At 36.8% G+C, this 15,679-nt stretch overlaps 1 protein-coding gene across 4 annotated transcripts in view; it reads right to left on the minus strand.

Moving 5' to 3' along the window:
• Nucleotides 1-15,679, minus strand: part of ctbp1 (C-terminal binding protein 1) — a 212,409-nt gene that overhangs the window by 120,558 nt on the left and 76,172 nt on the right. For 2 of the 4 annotated variants that reach the window (XM_073042237.1, XM_073042236.1), the window contains exon 2: nt 6,044-6,102. The exons of 1 other annotated variant lie outside the window; for it this stretch is intronic. In XM_073042237.1, the coding sequence (XP_072898338.1) occupies nt 6,044-6,095 (52 nt within the window). In that variant the 5' untranslated portion in view covers nt 6,096-6,102. Of the gene's footprint in view, nt 1-6,043; nt 6,103-15,679 lie in introns of those variants that run through there. One more of the 4 variants, XM_073042241.1, reaches the window with a different exon arrangement.

The following is a 15,679-nucleotide window of genomic DNA, read 5'->3' on the forward strand; positions in this document are numbered from 1 at the left end:
AGCAACTTTAAGTTCCTCAGTGTTATCATTTCAGAGGACTTGTCCTAGGCCTAGCACGCAAGTGCAATTACGAAGAAAGCATGGCAGCACCTCCATCTTCCTTAGAAGACTGCAAAGATTCTGCATGACATCTAAAGCTTTGACAAACTTCCATAGATGCAAGGTGGAGAGTATATCGACTGGTTGCTTCATGGAACACCAATGCCCTTGAATGGAAAATCCTACAAAAAGTAGTGGATACAGCCCAGTCTATCAAGGGTAAAACCCTTCCCACCATTGAGCACATCTACATGGAGCACTCTTATAGGAAATCAGCATCCATCAAGGACCCCCACTATCCATGCTATGCTCTCTTCTCGCACCTGCCATAGGAAGGTGGTACAGGAGCCTCACAGGCTCTTGAGTTAGTGAGGATAACTTCACTCACCCCATCACTGAACTGTTCACACAACCCATGAACTCACTTTCAATGATTCTTCTTCTCATGTCCAATATTTATGACTTTTTTTTGTATTTGCAGAATTTGTTATCTTTTGCACATGTATCATCTGTCCTGTTGGGTGTAGTCTTTCATTGATTCTATTATGGTTCTTCGATTTACTGTATATGCCCACAAGAAAATGAATCTTTGGGTTGTATATGGAGACACATTTACTTTGATAATAAATTTACTTTGAACTTTAAACTCCATGCCCTTTAATTTAAATATGTAATCCAGCTGTGTAATTGTTTTAGACCACAAACAGTACAGAAGAAACAATATGGAAAATAAAGTGTTGGGACCACTTAAGCAGAGGAACCTCAGTATCTCAATTGCAAACTGCAAGCATCCACTAACTAATGAAAGGCATATAATCAGCATTTAGTACTAACAAGGATAATTTAAAAATCAGAACAAAGGGCAAACTCTACTGTGTTGCCTTGAAATAGTGCCATTGAATCTCTAATTTCTTTTTATTCATTTATGGAATGTGGCCATTGCAGGGAAGAAAAGCATTTATTGCCCACACCTGAGTCAACTTGAGAGAGTAGAAATGGTCTCAACATGAAAAGGCTCAAATAAATTCCATTACACTTTATACCGGAAAATCACTTTTCAAGCAAGCTGTGATTAACAGCTTCAATGCATCATATGTACTAGCTTTCAAGAAAGAAATTTCGTGTGTTCGTTTCCTACAGATAGCTTTCAAATACCATTTAGTTCTCAGCATACCATCCAACAAATGTACAATAACAGTACCTGCACGGAAAATCAGTCAAATATTCCAATGAAAACACCCACCCACATAACCTTCTCTTTATACAGAACAATTTGAGATGCTTGACGTATATGTTTGGAGACACAACATCTTGTACAGACAAATAGTCACAACAATAAACATTCACTTTTAAAAACTTGTAAAATAATACATTTACTTCAAATATTTTAATCTGTCAATAACTTTAAGCAGTGGCATAAATTTTGAATGCAGTACAAAAGTCAAGACACTGAAACATAACTAATACTCTCCAATGTTCATGCCATGGAAACAAATCTAATTGGAACAGATTGCCTTTCTACAAGGTTTTATATTTTTCCTCTATGAATTCTAACACAAAACAGATGTTACTGACAAGGCACCATTGAGGTGATAACCTTACTATGGAAACAATTTGGTTCATAAGCAGCAAGACAAACAGTCATTGCTCAAATAAAAGTTCTCTTAATAACTTTGAGATGTCATAAGATAAACATACAGCATTAAGTTTCATCTCTAAACTTCACTATAAAAATATTCCTGCTGTCTTAGCTTCATCTCACTACATTCAAAATTTTACTATCCCAGTGGAAACCAACCTAAATGTTGTTTTGCTGAGATTACACATTATCATAAGAATTTACAGTACAGCTTCTCAGTCAAGAAACACTGAAGTAGGTTTCAACTTGCAGCAGCTGTCTGCAAGGAAATTGCACTGCCAACTTAATGTACTGCACACAAAGATGCCACGTCATTTCTAACTTCATTGACACAAGTCAGGCAGCAAAAGGATGCCAATACTAAAGCAAAAGAAAGACAGGATGAGTAAACAATCATGTGAGGTTTGACGGCATGCCTCAGAAGGAAAACTAAATAGTTGTCTCAAGTTATTTTGCTTCTGATCTTAACCTGTTGTTAGGCTTTTACCAAAGAATTTGCAATTTAGAGTATTGAAATTATAATCAATGGATAATGACGACAAAGAATTCCATCTGCAATTGTTTTTAAAAGTGAGTGTTGAACCTACACGATCATAAAAAGTTGGGAAGCAAAGCAGGATCTGATGAATATTAGGAGAAACAATGAGATAGATTTTAATGTTCGTGCATCACTTTTCCACCAAACAGCAAAAAAGTCCACAGGTATTTGGCAAAGATACGTTCATTTCATTGAGAGCTCAGTTAATATTCCATCAACACGCAAAGTAGTGCGACAAGCTCAAATTCATCCTCTGATGAAAGTATAAAACCTTTGTTGAGATTTATGACATTAAGTTTCATGTTTGTGGGGGGAAAATTAATCAATGGTATCAATGCTGACAGTTACAAAATGCAGAATCCTACAAGCAGATGGCTTGACAAATAGGAAAACTGACTCCACTGTAGTAATATTATCAGGATGATCTGATGCTATACTCCATTTACAAGCTGACAGCTGCATAACCAAACACCACTACAGAACCACTGCAATACAAATGCCATAAACAATCGTACATGCATTTTAACAGATACTGTAATTTAGCAGTGACATCCATAGATCATTAGAGGACTTTATAAAAATACTTGTAACTTTAATCTGATTGTCTAATATGCAAGCATCTTCGAATCACAAGAGGATTATGGATGAAACTGTTCTTTTCACCAGCTGTCTCACTCATAATCTAAGATGTGGCCATTCACAAACCGTATGAAACAATCACAATATTAGTAGCCAGCTTAGAAAATAATTCTAACCAATTTAAAGCTTATTATTGGTTTCTACTTTTTAAAAAAATGTGATATTTTAGTGGATTGCTCTCATAGTCTCCTAATGTTCAAAAGGACCTACTCCTGTCAGCTTCACCCGAAGTATTTTCCTTCAAAGTCTAGAAAATGCTGTACCTCATGGGCTTGCAAGATTATACTCTAAAATAGAGGTCAGAAGGCTGTGGATTTGAGTACAATAACAATATTGAACATGACCATTAAAGCCAGGATTGCAATGCAGCATCAGAACTTTCAACTGCCCAAATTAATTGCACAATGGAATGTCATCTACCTGACAATTCTCATAGCTAAGTGGCAAGATGATGAGGTAAATAAAGCACAGCAAATGTTTTAAAACTGGTTCAAAACAATTCAGAAAAAGATTTATATTTTTAAAAAATGGATGCTGTGGGGCAGAAGGAGATTTGGAGGGTACTTTAAGCATCATTGAGAGCATGTTTTCTAGAAGTACAACTGGTGGTAGTAAATCATGGCACAGAAAGCACAAGCCCAAAGACAAAGAAACTGAATTCTGGGGGTGGTGGTGGTGGGGAAGTGTAGGGAAAAACAGATAATCTGGCAACACGAGTGAATCTGCAGATGCTGGAAATAAATAAAAACAAAAAATGCTGGCAGAACTCAGCCGGCCAGACATCATCTATGGGAGGAGGTAGTGATGACGCTTCGGGCTGAATCCTGATGAAGGGTTTCGGCCCGAAACGTCATCACTACCTCCTCCCATAGATGCTGTCTGGCCTGCTGAGTTCTGCCAGCATTTTGTGTTTTTAGATAATCTGGCTCAAGGTTTAAAGAACTGTGCTAAAGTCTATGGAAAGTGAAGGGCCAGAATTTGGGCAGGAAACCATAGAATTTAAGATTTAGGAGATCACAAGTATGTGCTCAAGTATTTCTGTAGCAAATAATCTGAGACACAGGCAGATGTTAAGAGGTAAAACCAGTAGTTCTTTGTTAAGAGCATGATATAAAAGCTTAGCTTGGGTATGCAAGATATTGGGCAAGAATTAGTGAAATGTCACTGAGTTTGCAGTAGAGTAAAAATTTTAATTTCCCAATGATTAAATGGATGAAACTGGAGCTTATCCCAATCTGGATCAAAGAGACTTCAAGCCTTGTGTCATATTACAGCTTACAGAAGTTTAGACAGATACAGATAATTTCTCCAAAATTAAAAGATGTGAATGGAAGAGGATGATGCAAATAGTTGGTTTGCAGAAGGTCCTCAGATAAGGTTTGATAGATATGCTCCAACTGTGGCATGTCAAATTGTCCAGTGAACAATTACTGTAGATCATTTAAGGGGCTTTGCTATTACATGCTTGGTGGGTGGAGGGTAATAATGCTTTTTTGCAGGTGGGTGGGGGGGGGGGCTGTTGCTTTGCTGCTGCTTGTGCATGGGAGGGAGAGTGAGGGGCTTTGGGGTTCTAATGTTTTAACAGTTACTCATTCTTTGGGGCACTCTTCTGTTTTCTGCATCCAAAGGAATGCAAGACAGAAACTGATAGACTTTGAAATCAAGAAGTGTTTTTACAAAATTAGGGCAGCACAGTAACACAGCCTTACAGTGTCTGAGTAGAACCTGGAGGGAGGTTCTGAGAATGTGGGAAGAAAATATGGAATCAATGCAGCATGAGTAGTTGGTAGCATCCATCATTAAGTACCCCCACCTACTGGGTCATGCCCTCTTCTCATTACTACCGTCAGGGAGCAAGTCTAAAGTCTGAAGACTCACGCAATATTTTAAGAACAGCTTCTTCCCTTCCACCTTCAGATTTCTGAATAGTCCACTAAGACAAGAATACTACCTCTCCATTCCTCTCTTGTACTGTTCTGTTTTGTAACAGTTTTTTTTTGCCTTGCACAGTCCTGCTGTTGTTAAAAAAAAGATTTGCAGCATACATCAATGATAATAAACCAACTCTGATTCTGAAATCTTTATTTTAGTCAAAAGGCAATTAGCAGCACTGGGTTCAGCTCAGGAGGGCAACCTACAAAATTTAGTGCATTGAACAAACTTTGCTCTGATGTATTCTAATACAAATCTGCATCAAAAATTCACTTGGCACATGGATCATTTGTAGCATTTCGTGTTTAAGGTGGAGTATACAACTTTTATTCAGTCAACACCACTTAAGAACAGACTAATTGGTTACAAGTTGCACAATAATGATATTGGTGCAATTGTGGTTGCTAGCCTCAATTTAAATAAAACATTAAAAAAAATTCTGTCCTGGCAATTTAAAACATGATGCTGTTTAGCCAAACGGACTTTACAAAATTGCACCAAATTATAAAACAACTGCCTTTCTGCCTTCATGGTCTGCCCTGACTTCTTGTATTCCTACATGCCATTTGCAGCTACTGAGACCATTATACCTGATGACAAAAGACTCAAATGTAAAAATGTGTGATAATTATATTTCCAGAATTTTATTTTGCTTTGATTTAAGTGAAATGTGCAGTTTGTAAACCAATTGCAAACTCAGTTAAAATCACCAGAAAGTTCCTTTGTTGATATTTTCAGTGTTACTATATGGTATAACATTTTCCTATTAACATTATGATCTATCAAACCAGAAACCAAAAACACAAATACACCAGTGAAAAGAATTAACTTAGAAATTGAGAAGTTCACAATCTATTCAAAATGCCAGGTTAAATGAGACTTTATGTTTCCTTAGCTATAAAAGGGAATTACAATTATTTTTCCAACATTGCAATGAAGAGTTAGAATATTACAAATATGAAAGTACAATTTGTCACAGACATTTTAGCTTTTTCAAAATTATTGTTTTAACACAAATCAGATTTTGCCCAATTAACCCTAGTGATAAAAGCATAAAACAATTGAAATTCTGTTTTAATGTACTTTTTTCCTATTGCTCTGCTGAAAAATCACCAATGTTAATTCACCACTAAAATTAAAATGTCTTTAAACTTATCCAACAGTCACTTTTGACTCACATACAAATTTAAGAAAGGATGACATTTATCCACAGAAGTTTTCATATAATAAAGAAGGCGTTAGCTCATGTGACATACTTAAACTCTCCAGGCCGCTGCTCCACTTGGTTTCTCGATGCATATCCATCATCTTCACTCTAATTTCAAAGCAAGAATAAAGACAAATGCTAACAAAATGTGATAAACTCCCATTTCATATTTTGACCAAATTTAGGAGAGAAATAGATGCCCAATAAACCCCATCTCCCAGCACAACAGCCTAAACATATATTCCAAGCTGGAGAACAAGTGGTTGGTGTAAAAGCAGGTTACTTGGGGGGGAAACAAATAGTCCAATTTCAAATCAGATATTAGTAACAGCATTGCAGTTAAGCGATTGCAGTAACCTATAGCTTATGGCTTTAAACACTACCAGAAAAACAGAACGGAGTTTGGTTTTTAAAAAAATGCATTTCCCCAATTTCCCCCCTCCCAAGTTATACTCTTAATTCATTACAGAAATATGGGTGAATGGAGTTAAAAAAAAACAAATCTCCACAATTATTTACATTTTACACAGAAAAATGACAACCTTTGCATGTGGATAAAAGTAAATGAATGGATTTTTAAGACAAGCTCCAGTGTTATTGGCCACATGCTCAGAAAGGAGGAATTACTTTAAGATTCCTTTAGAATGAATATAGTTACTGAAAAAGAATGTTTGCACTTGATTATCATGATTGATGTGCATTCCCAGTCTTGATTCAACATGTGAATGCATTTAAAGTATAAAATTATCGGTTTTGTTCCCAAATTGAAAGAGCTAATGTGATTAGTACTTAGAATTTACGCAGTTGCACTCCACTGATAAAACAAATTCAAGTCAGACACAATTATTCCACTTGTTTTTGTTCAGGAAATCTTTTCCCCCATAACACTGCATATAGAATAACAAAATATACAATGTTTTGATGTCCAATGGCATTAATAAGGAATCGCTGTTTGGCTCTGTGTATGCCCAATGCTCAGAATTCAAACTATAGAGAAAGATCTCCTATCTAATATCTACATCTATCACTGTAATTAGTCAAAATTTCAATCCTGGATGATTCATTACATTACAAACATGAAACTAAAATATTATGCAACTGAAAGTTCAGACACTTTTCCTTTTAAAGTTAAACATCACTCAAATGAATGACAATTTAAAAAAAGTTTTAATTCAATAAGCAAAGCTTTAAAAGTTAATTGACACTAATCAAAAGCCAAGATTACATTGTAGATAATACCAAAATCAATTGTAAATTCTAAATTGCAAATCCTCAAATATCAGGTAATCTTTTCAGCGGTTTAATGAATAACTTCCCATTCACAAATTATTCTTGCTGTTTTACAACTTTTGACTAGTCAAGCTCAAAATTTATGAACCAGATGGCTCATTTCCCCATAATCAACATATACATATCTAGCACCTGAAGACAAGCAGCTTGAACTGATTTTTGTCATCTTTACTCTTTAGCCTGGGGTGGAAATGCAAAACAACGATTGGCAATCAGATCCTGAAGTACATCTCTTTAGTGTATGTATACACACACACATATATATATATATTATATATATTATATATATACACACACACATATATATATACATACACACACATATATATATATACACACACACGTGTGTGTGTGTGTGTGTGTGTGTGTGTGTGTGTGTGTGTGTGTGTGTGTGTGTGTGTGTGTGTGTGTGTGTGTGTATCTATATCTATCTATATCTATCTATATATATATCTATATATATATATATATATATATATATATATATATATATCTATATCTATCTATCTATCTATCTATCTATCTATCTATCTATCTATCTATCTGCTTTGCAATTCCTAAAGCTCAAATGCCCCAATGGTTGTATTTCACATCAGGTCCATATTTCAAGCATGTAACAGGACCTTTATGTGATGAAATACAAAGCCCACATGTGGCAAGTAATATATTGGCACAGATAGAGTTTGACAGAAAGCTGAAAGTAGGCATATGGCGGTCATCTTTAATTTGGCAAAATATGACCAGTGGGGTCCCATGGGAAACTCATCTTACACTCTAGCTGTTTACAATACATATTCATAATCTGGAGAAAGGTAACAAATGTAGAAATAGGTGAATAACAAAGACTATTGAAAAGGCAAGTTGGGATGAGGATACAGTTTACAGAAAGATACTTGGAGATTAGATGTGTGAGCATAACTACAGCAAGCTACAGTGGGAAAGATGTAGAGATGTAAAGAAGTGAAGTTATTATTTTTGAAGGAAGAACTGAAAAACTTATTTCTGCCACAACTTTGCTCCAGTTAAAATTATAAGGGCATGGTACGAACTTTCCCCCACTTGAAGCACAAAGCTAGCACACAAATAGAACAGGAACTTGAAGGCTACTGTAATATTGGTTCTTTCTTCATTGTGCTTGAGAATTTAAAGTTAGACACACTTTACTGCAAATGTACAATGCACTAATGAGAAATACATCAGAAGTACCGTAAAATTCCAATATGGGGAGAAGACAAGAGATCAGGGCTGTGAGGGAAATAGATCAGCCATGATGAAAAGACGGAGCAGACTCGATAGGCCAAATGGCCGAATTCTACTCCTATATCTTATGATGTTATATGACACCCATTGGTGGTGCCCAACTGGCAAATTTCTAAACTATTATAAATTACTTCTATTAATACACCAGGTCACCTTCAAGTTGCACAGTAGTTAAATACATTTTTTCCCAGTGGATCCTAGTGCAGCAAAAGCAAATATGGGAATGAGGCCCTGATGAGCCAGATGTCAAACCATCAGTATTTCCAATGGTCTATCTAACCAAAGTTCTACCATTATGGCATGAAAATACAACCAGTGCAACATAATTACTTTGAACATCAAATCAATCAAATGCATGAATTTTAAACAGACTGAATTAAGGAATCACAAGATTTAAAGTACATTTATTATAAAAATTGTACAAATTATACAACCTTGAGATTTGTCTGCTTACAGACAGCCACAAAGAAACCCAAAAAAACTCAACTTTTTAAAAAAACACCTAATGCGTAGATAAAGAAGAAAAATCACAAATCACACCGATAGCATTCCAAACCAAAGTGAGCAGCCAGAGTTGGCCCATAATCTAGGTTTCAGTTCACCACACAGCTGCAAAGCTTGCAGACACAAAGCACGGAGCAGCCAGGGCAGTCTCACAGCCGCAGTGCCACGAAGAGAGGAGTAAACGCTGTGGAATTAGCCCGACCCTCACCTCCAGTCCCAACACTCTGCCTTTTCAGTCTGTCTGAGCCAGCGTTTAAATTCATCAAACTCTGGGTCATGCCCTACACTAGGACTTGGTCCTCACAGCAGTAATATGCTCTGAGCTAGTACCCCACTGCACAGCCCGTGGCCATTCAACCTTTCCAAATCAGCCCAGCACTTATATCGATCCAACCACGCTCTCGGTTTAGGTGGACTGGCTCTGAAACTCATCTGCACCCGCTCGCCTCCAGTTCGCTCACACCGACTCAAGCATGTCTCCACTTCCCCTTGAACATGCCACACTACCTTGACTTAGCCTCACCTTTGTTGCCTCTTCATTGTTTGCAGTCAACATCTGCAGATTACCTCTTGTCATTGCTTGTGGTGATAGTTTGCCACAATTTACCACAGAAAGCGTTATTAAAGTATTTAGTCATATTTCTTGCCTTATTAACCACCAGTCCACTGTCACTCAACTTCAGTAGCGCCAATTTAAGGTTGGTCTGTGACACCAAAATTTTAAACTGGAGGCAATATCTTCTATTAACTGCAAGATGACACTAAGTTTCAACATTTTGCCCTATCATTATGACAACAAATTAGATTTCAGTATTGTTGGTGCACTAAACTACAATATTGGGCGGGGGGGGGCAGTCACCAAGAACATTTTAAATTGCAAATATTTATCTTCAATATAAAAAGAGAGCTGATGGGCATATGCAAGAAGGAAAGTGAACTAAGTCTCCATGGCAACAACAGTAGAGATACCCATGGATGTGAAGGGAAATGATGGCATTTGGGGGGGGGGGTGTGGGTAGGGGGCAAATGTATATCCTGCACACTCAAGAACTGGTAAAAACCGTGTCCATGTAGAGCTAGTCCATAAAAATAAGGAGTAAAACAATCAGAACCACTTTACTCACTTGCAAATGGATAACACAGGATAGGTATGTGACACCTTTACTGCACTTAGTATCATGAAATTTGCTCACAAGATTTACATTATATTACGATGCCAATTTTTAATTAAATGACCAGTGCTTTCCTTTCTTTGCAATAAGTTCCAACCCTCAGAAAGCCATACACTGTGGACTTTCCCCATTGAATCTTCACAGCAGTTGCACATTTCCATGCATCTCTCAGTATGCAATGATGCACCTTGTCAGCAACATTTGGTTGTAAACAGGTCCTGGAACTGAAAGGCCAAGTTTTCGTGTCGATCGATGTATGATCTTCAAGCAGCTGTTGATAACAGCCTCACTGCATTCCTGAGAGGAGGCCATAACACATTGAAGGACTTGTGTTATGCAGCTATCTGAAATAAACCCCTGTGGTACCACAGTCCAAATTTATATATTCCTGTAAAAATACTGAATTTGATGGAAAAAACTGTTAGGACAAGCACCACGCAGCATGATGTTATAAAACACCCAAGTACTGCAGGCAAAACTCAGCTGTACTAAGAATCATACTTGATCCAATTGTGAGAGGTCAGAGTACAATTGAAAATAGCCACAAAAATAGATTTTACTAGACAACCGGGTGACCCGTTGCGGCACCCTTTAAGAGAAAGGTAGTGCAGTCTGATGTGATGTGCTTTGGAAATTAAAGAGGAAAAACTCAGTTCATTAAAAAAAGAAAGAGGCATAGCAAGGCAAATATAGATCCTCCTCGTTTAACGAAGGACACTTTTGATGGCAACGTTTCTGGTTGATCGGCCACCCTTGTGCCTTTCATTGTCATTCTGGAGACGTGCAGTCCTTTCATTCGCCGTCTCTTCATCTCTTCTGCTGTTTGTTCTTTGTCTCCGATCCTGGAGTCGTGCAGCCCTGGCCTCATCCGATTCTTGTTCTCCCCCTCTCCTTGCCGCTTCCGATCAATGTTTGGCGTCATCGCTTGACCATAATGTCCCCTTTCTCTTTCTACGTGGCATAATTAGGCTGACCATAGCTTTTTACCTTAATGCTGTATAGAAGATATGAACCAGTAACACCAAAGCCTTCAGGATGCTGATTATTCTTGATGATATGGTTGGCGCTCTCCTAAATGGATGTGATATAGTCACCACTGTCCTTTGACTGCAGCAAAGGGTTTGATGGGTGTATGGAAGTATGCCATTACAATTAGATTTAATTATCTCTAATTGATGGGTGGCAGTTTGATCTATCTCAATCCTGCACATGCTGATGGTGATTAGCAGAATGGTATCGCTCAAAATAGAGCTGCCCTGCCCTTTTGCTCCGCTTGATGTTGCTGCTGTGAGCATCGTGAGGCGCTGCTGAGGCTGGCCGCGCGCATGCGTCGTGGTGTCACGTTGCGATTTCCATTTATGGTGGAATCGGCTCGGGTTGTGGAAAGTGGGGCCTGTTGATCGACGACTGAGCAACTTATACGAATATATAAGCTTGAACTTTGCATGCATTCTTGTAAGTTAGCGTATTTTAAGTCGATTTAGTCAAAAAAAAAGTGCCACTGTAATGCACCATTTGGGCTAATTGGAGGTCACAAACAGAGAATGAGAGTTTTAGTAGTATTTAGATTGCCTCACTGTTTTGTGAAAGAAGCAAATGTACAATGTCTAAATTACCATTTCTCTCAGACACGAAGAATTCACAACTTTGTGCTGGAATGAGAGCTTCCTTGGTTAATGTATCACAATTTTATATCATCTAAAATATGCTAGTTATGAAAGCACAATTCTTTTTTGGAACCCTCTCAATTGTCTGTGGTTAACAAGGCAATTTTAAAATAAGTTATTTTTCAGAGAGGTATACTTAGTACAGAACAGTTGCTTACAATAGCCGGAAACAGTTCGACCAAAGTTTTGCAACACACCAGCGCTCAAAATATCATGAATGTCTATTACTCCCCAACAAACAGCAGTGGAAAAACCTATTACTTTCTGCATTTTTTTTTTAAATCATAGATAAAGATAAAAAACTTCTTCAATATTCAAAAGGAAGCTAAAATGATTGCTTTTATACCACAAGGGACAACAGAGTGAAATCTTTGTTACAAATAAAATGTAAAATTCAAGGAGTTTTTAATAAATAAGCATACATCTAATTAAATATTCAACAGAACAGTAACTACTTTTTATCATAATGTACTATCTTTTTGTATAAAGAAAGAGGAGCTGAATAGAAACTATTTAATAGAAACCTGCTTTCTACTGGGAGTTTTTCAAAGAGAATGACTCATGAGGCAATTCACTGTTTATCAGAGAATCAGTCTCCTAAAATCTCACACTAAACAGTACATTTACATCAACTTTTATGAACAGTGTAAGCAAACATCAGTGAAGTTTGGGCAAGTCAAAAATTCAAATAGTATTTTTTACCTAGGATAACAGATTAGGCAATTGGTGATGCAGTTAATAGAGCCAATGCCTCAATTCCAGCTACCCAGATTCAATCCTGTCTCTGGGTGCTATCTGGTTGGAATTTGCACAACTTGGCTGACCATGTGGATATCGTTCCTGATCCTAACTATACACAGGTTGGAAGGTTCAATGGTTACCACAAATTTCTATTTTATAAGTGGGTGGTGGAATAGATTAGAATGTGGGAAGTATGTCTTCCCCATCTTACGAACTCCCAACTTATAAGATCGTTTAAGAGATCAGCAGTATGCATTTGCTGTTTTTTGGGGGGCTGCAGGTATCTTCTGCCACCCATGTACTGTATTTGTGACTACATTTCTGAAGTGAACTGTCTGGGTTACAAACAGTTCACAGGAACTGAACACTTACTGCAACCTGGAGATGAGTAGTAGTGGGAAAATTAGGAGGGGGAAGAAATGGGACAAGACATTACAAACTTCATTGTCTTTATTTATATCCTGAGAATGTGGAGAAATCATCAAAACAAGTGAGATATTGACTGAATTTCCATTCCCTGCAAAAAACACACCGAAAAGATCCAAGGAAGAGCATGGATTTGGCAATTATGCCACAATAATGTACAGATTCCTCTATCTGCATCAGGGGTTCCCAACCTGGGGAACACAGAATCTTCACTTAATGCCCTGGTATTGGTCCAGGACATTAAAAAAAAGATTGGGGACCCCTAATCAAACCGATCAGTACCTTGGTTATTGAACTAACCCTCAAATATTTGAATAATGCTATTCTGTTCAAAATGTCTGTGCTGGCAACTTAAAATAATAATCAATTGCTCTTCTACATAATCAGTTTAGCAAAAGCAAAGATCCATAATATATACAAGACAGACATAGACAAACATTTGAACTGTAATATAACTGCAATATCAATGCTATGCGGGGGAGTGGAGGGGAGAAAAGCAGATATTAAGAAGAAATGCAATGTTGTGAAGATCAGTGTATTCAAAACCCCAATAAAGGGAATCTTTAAGAAAAGTTGATGATAGTGTTATCAAGAACTAATAAACTGTAAACGATTCCCCAAATATAGAAGAGTAGGTAAGGTTAGCTGCTAAGTTTATGATATTGGCAACTAACAATGAGCAACGAGAAATGACAGTACTTCAAACCAATTTTTGTCTGTTTTCACTATACAATTCACCAAAAACATGAAAAAGAAATACAAGAACACAATCTAAAACAACCATAATCACTTGAAAATACAATGGGATGAAAGGCTGTTGGTCCCCTGTCTTAAAAGGAAGTAGCTGTAAATGGAGTGGATATATTGTCATTTTTTCCCCCAATTCCCAAGATGACAAAATTGGAATACCACAAATGAAAAAAAAAATACTTCCTAATCAAGTAGGGAAACAGATTACAGGAAAGTATAGGCTTCAGAGTGATAGCTGACACTACCAAATACAAAAAATGCTGTAATCTTTTGTTAAGAAAGCTCTAGAACTACATTTAGAAAACCATAACGTAATCAATCCAAGCCTGTATGATTTTATGGAAGGGAGATAATTTAAGTAATTCTTTTACAATGAAAAGTGGACTTGTCCTTTCACCCAACTAACAGATGTTGTGGATTTTGAATACCAGAAAGCATTCAATGCAAAATGATAACGCACAGGGCAATAGCTCGTGACACTGAGGACAATATATTACTATGGAAGGAAAACTGGCTAGAAGACTGGGCAGATTTAAAAATGCACTTATTAACATGTTGTTAGTAAAGGAGTGTCACTGGTATATGTTCAACTATTTACATTAGATATATTTATCTATTATTTATTAATTTCCATTAATGTATTAGATAAAAGGTCCAAGAAAATGCAGCCAAATTTGATAAGAGCACCAAAGATAAGTGGGATAACTAATCCTCAGGAGGTTGGTTACAAAATAGTCTGCTGAGGGATGTGGATTGGTGAAGTAAGCAAAAAAATTGGCTGATTCAGTAATAGTGTGGATAAATGTAATGTGATGCACTTTGGGAGGAAGGACAGAAAAGCAGATGGAGGGGAAAACAACTGACAGCATACTTCAAATATATTAATAATTCAAAATTAACTGATCAGAAACTTCTTCTGGTGGAAACTTCCAACAAGTCAAAAGAACAGCTGAGGAAATGAACTGTAGTGGTTGGGAATAACTTTCCTTACTCTCCGAAAGGGAAAGCATATACAATTGTAAAATTGTACAATATTTCTCTTGCATGAATTGGCAGTGTATTAAATTCCAGTACAGGATAATAAATTATTAAACACAATACAGTATTAGGAGAACATACAGAAAATCTTGTCAAGGATTCAAATCTGTTTGAAACAAAGATCTTTCTCTATAGTCCTGCCCAGAAATAGGAAAAAAATTATCAGGAAATTTTCCAAGAACAGCTAGGCAGTGCATCTGATGGATAGAATGCTAATGATTAACTTTTGCTATGAAATTAAGCTCTCTTTTTTTAAAAAAATAAACAAGAGCTACCCACATCTTTTTTCCTCTGGCTCATGAGGTAATGGGAAAATAAAAGATATGCAGCCTTAGTTGGAAGCTACTTTTGAATAATGATCATGAAGTAGAAAATTAAACTAAGATGAACAAATCAATACTTTTAAGCAGCACACATCTACAGTTCTCCAGTCATAAAACTCTACATCTTATTGATTAGACTATTTTTAAGAGACAAACCAAAATTCAAACAGATCTAATTGCTGAAGCGTCTGTTCCTTTAGTGAAACATTGCTACGCCATTTTTAATAATCCAGAAAATGTAAAAATGAAGGTAAAAACAATAAACAAACCATGCAGGAAATTGCCCTGTATGTTTTTAAAAACAGTGTCCCAACTACATTTAAGGACAAAGACTTGATAAATGGGGAATTATCACCTATGAATTGAACGGCAGAATTGGAAAAAAAAAACTTTCCTTGCATCTTTGGAGCCTAGATTCACATTTGTCCAACAAAAGATCTGTTTCTACTTAACACATCCCAAGAAAATTTTCCCCAATGACAATACCAAACCCTACTGAAGATTTTTCAGGGTC

The sequence above is a fragment of the Hemitrygon akajei genome, chromosome 4 (genome assembly GCF_048418815.1).
Source record: "Hemitrygon akajei chromosome 4, sHemAka1.3, whole genome shotgun sequence".
NCBI lineage: Eukaryota > Metazoa > Chordata > Chondrichthyes > Myliobatiformes > Dasyatidae > Hemitrygon > Hemitrygon akajei.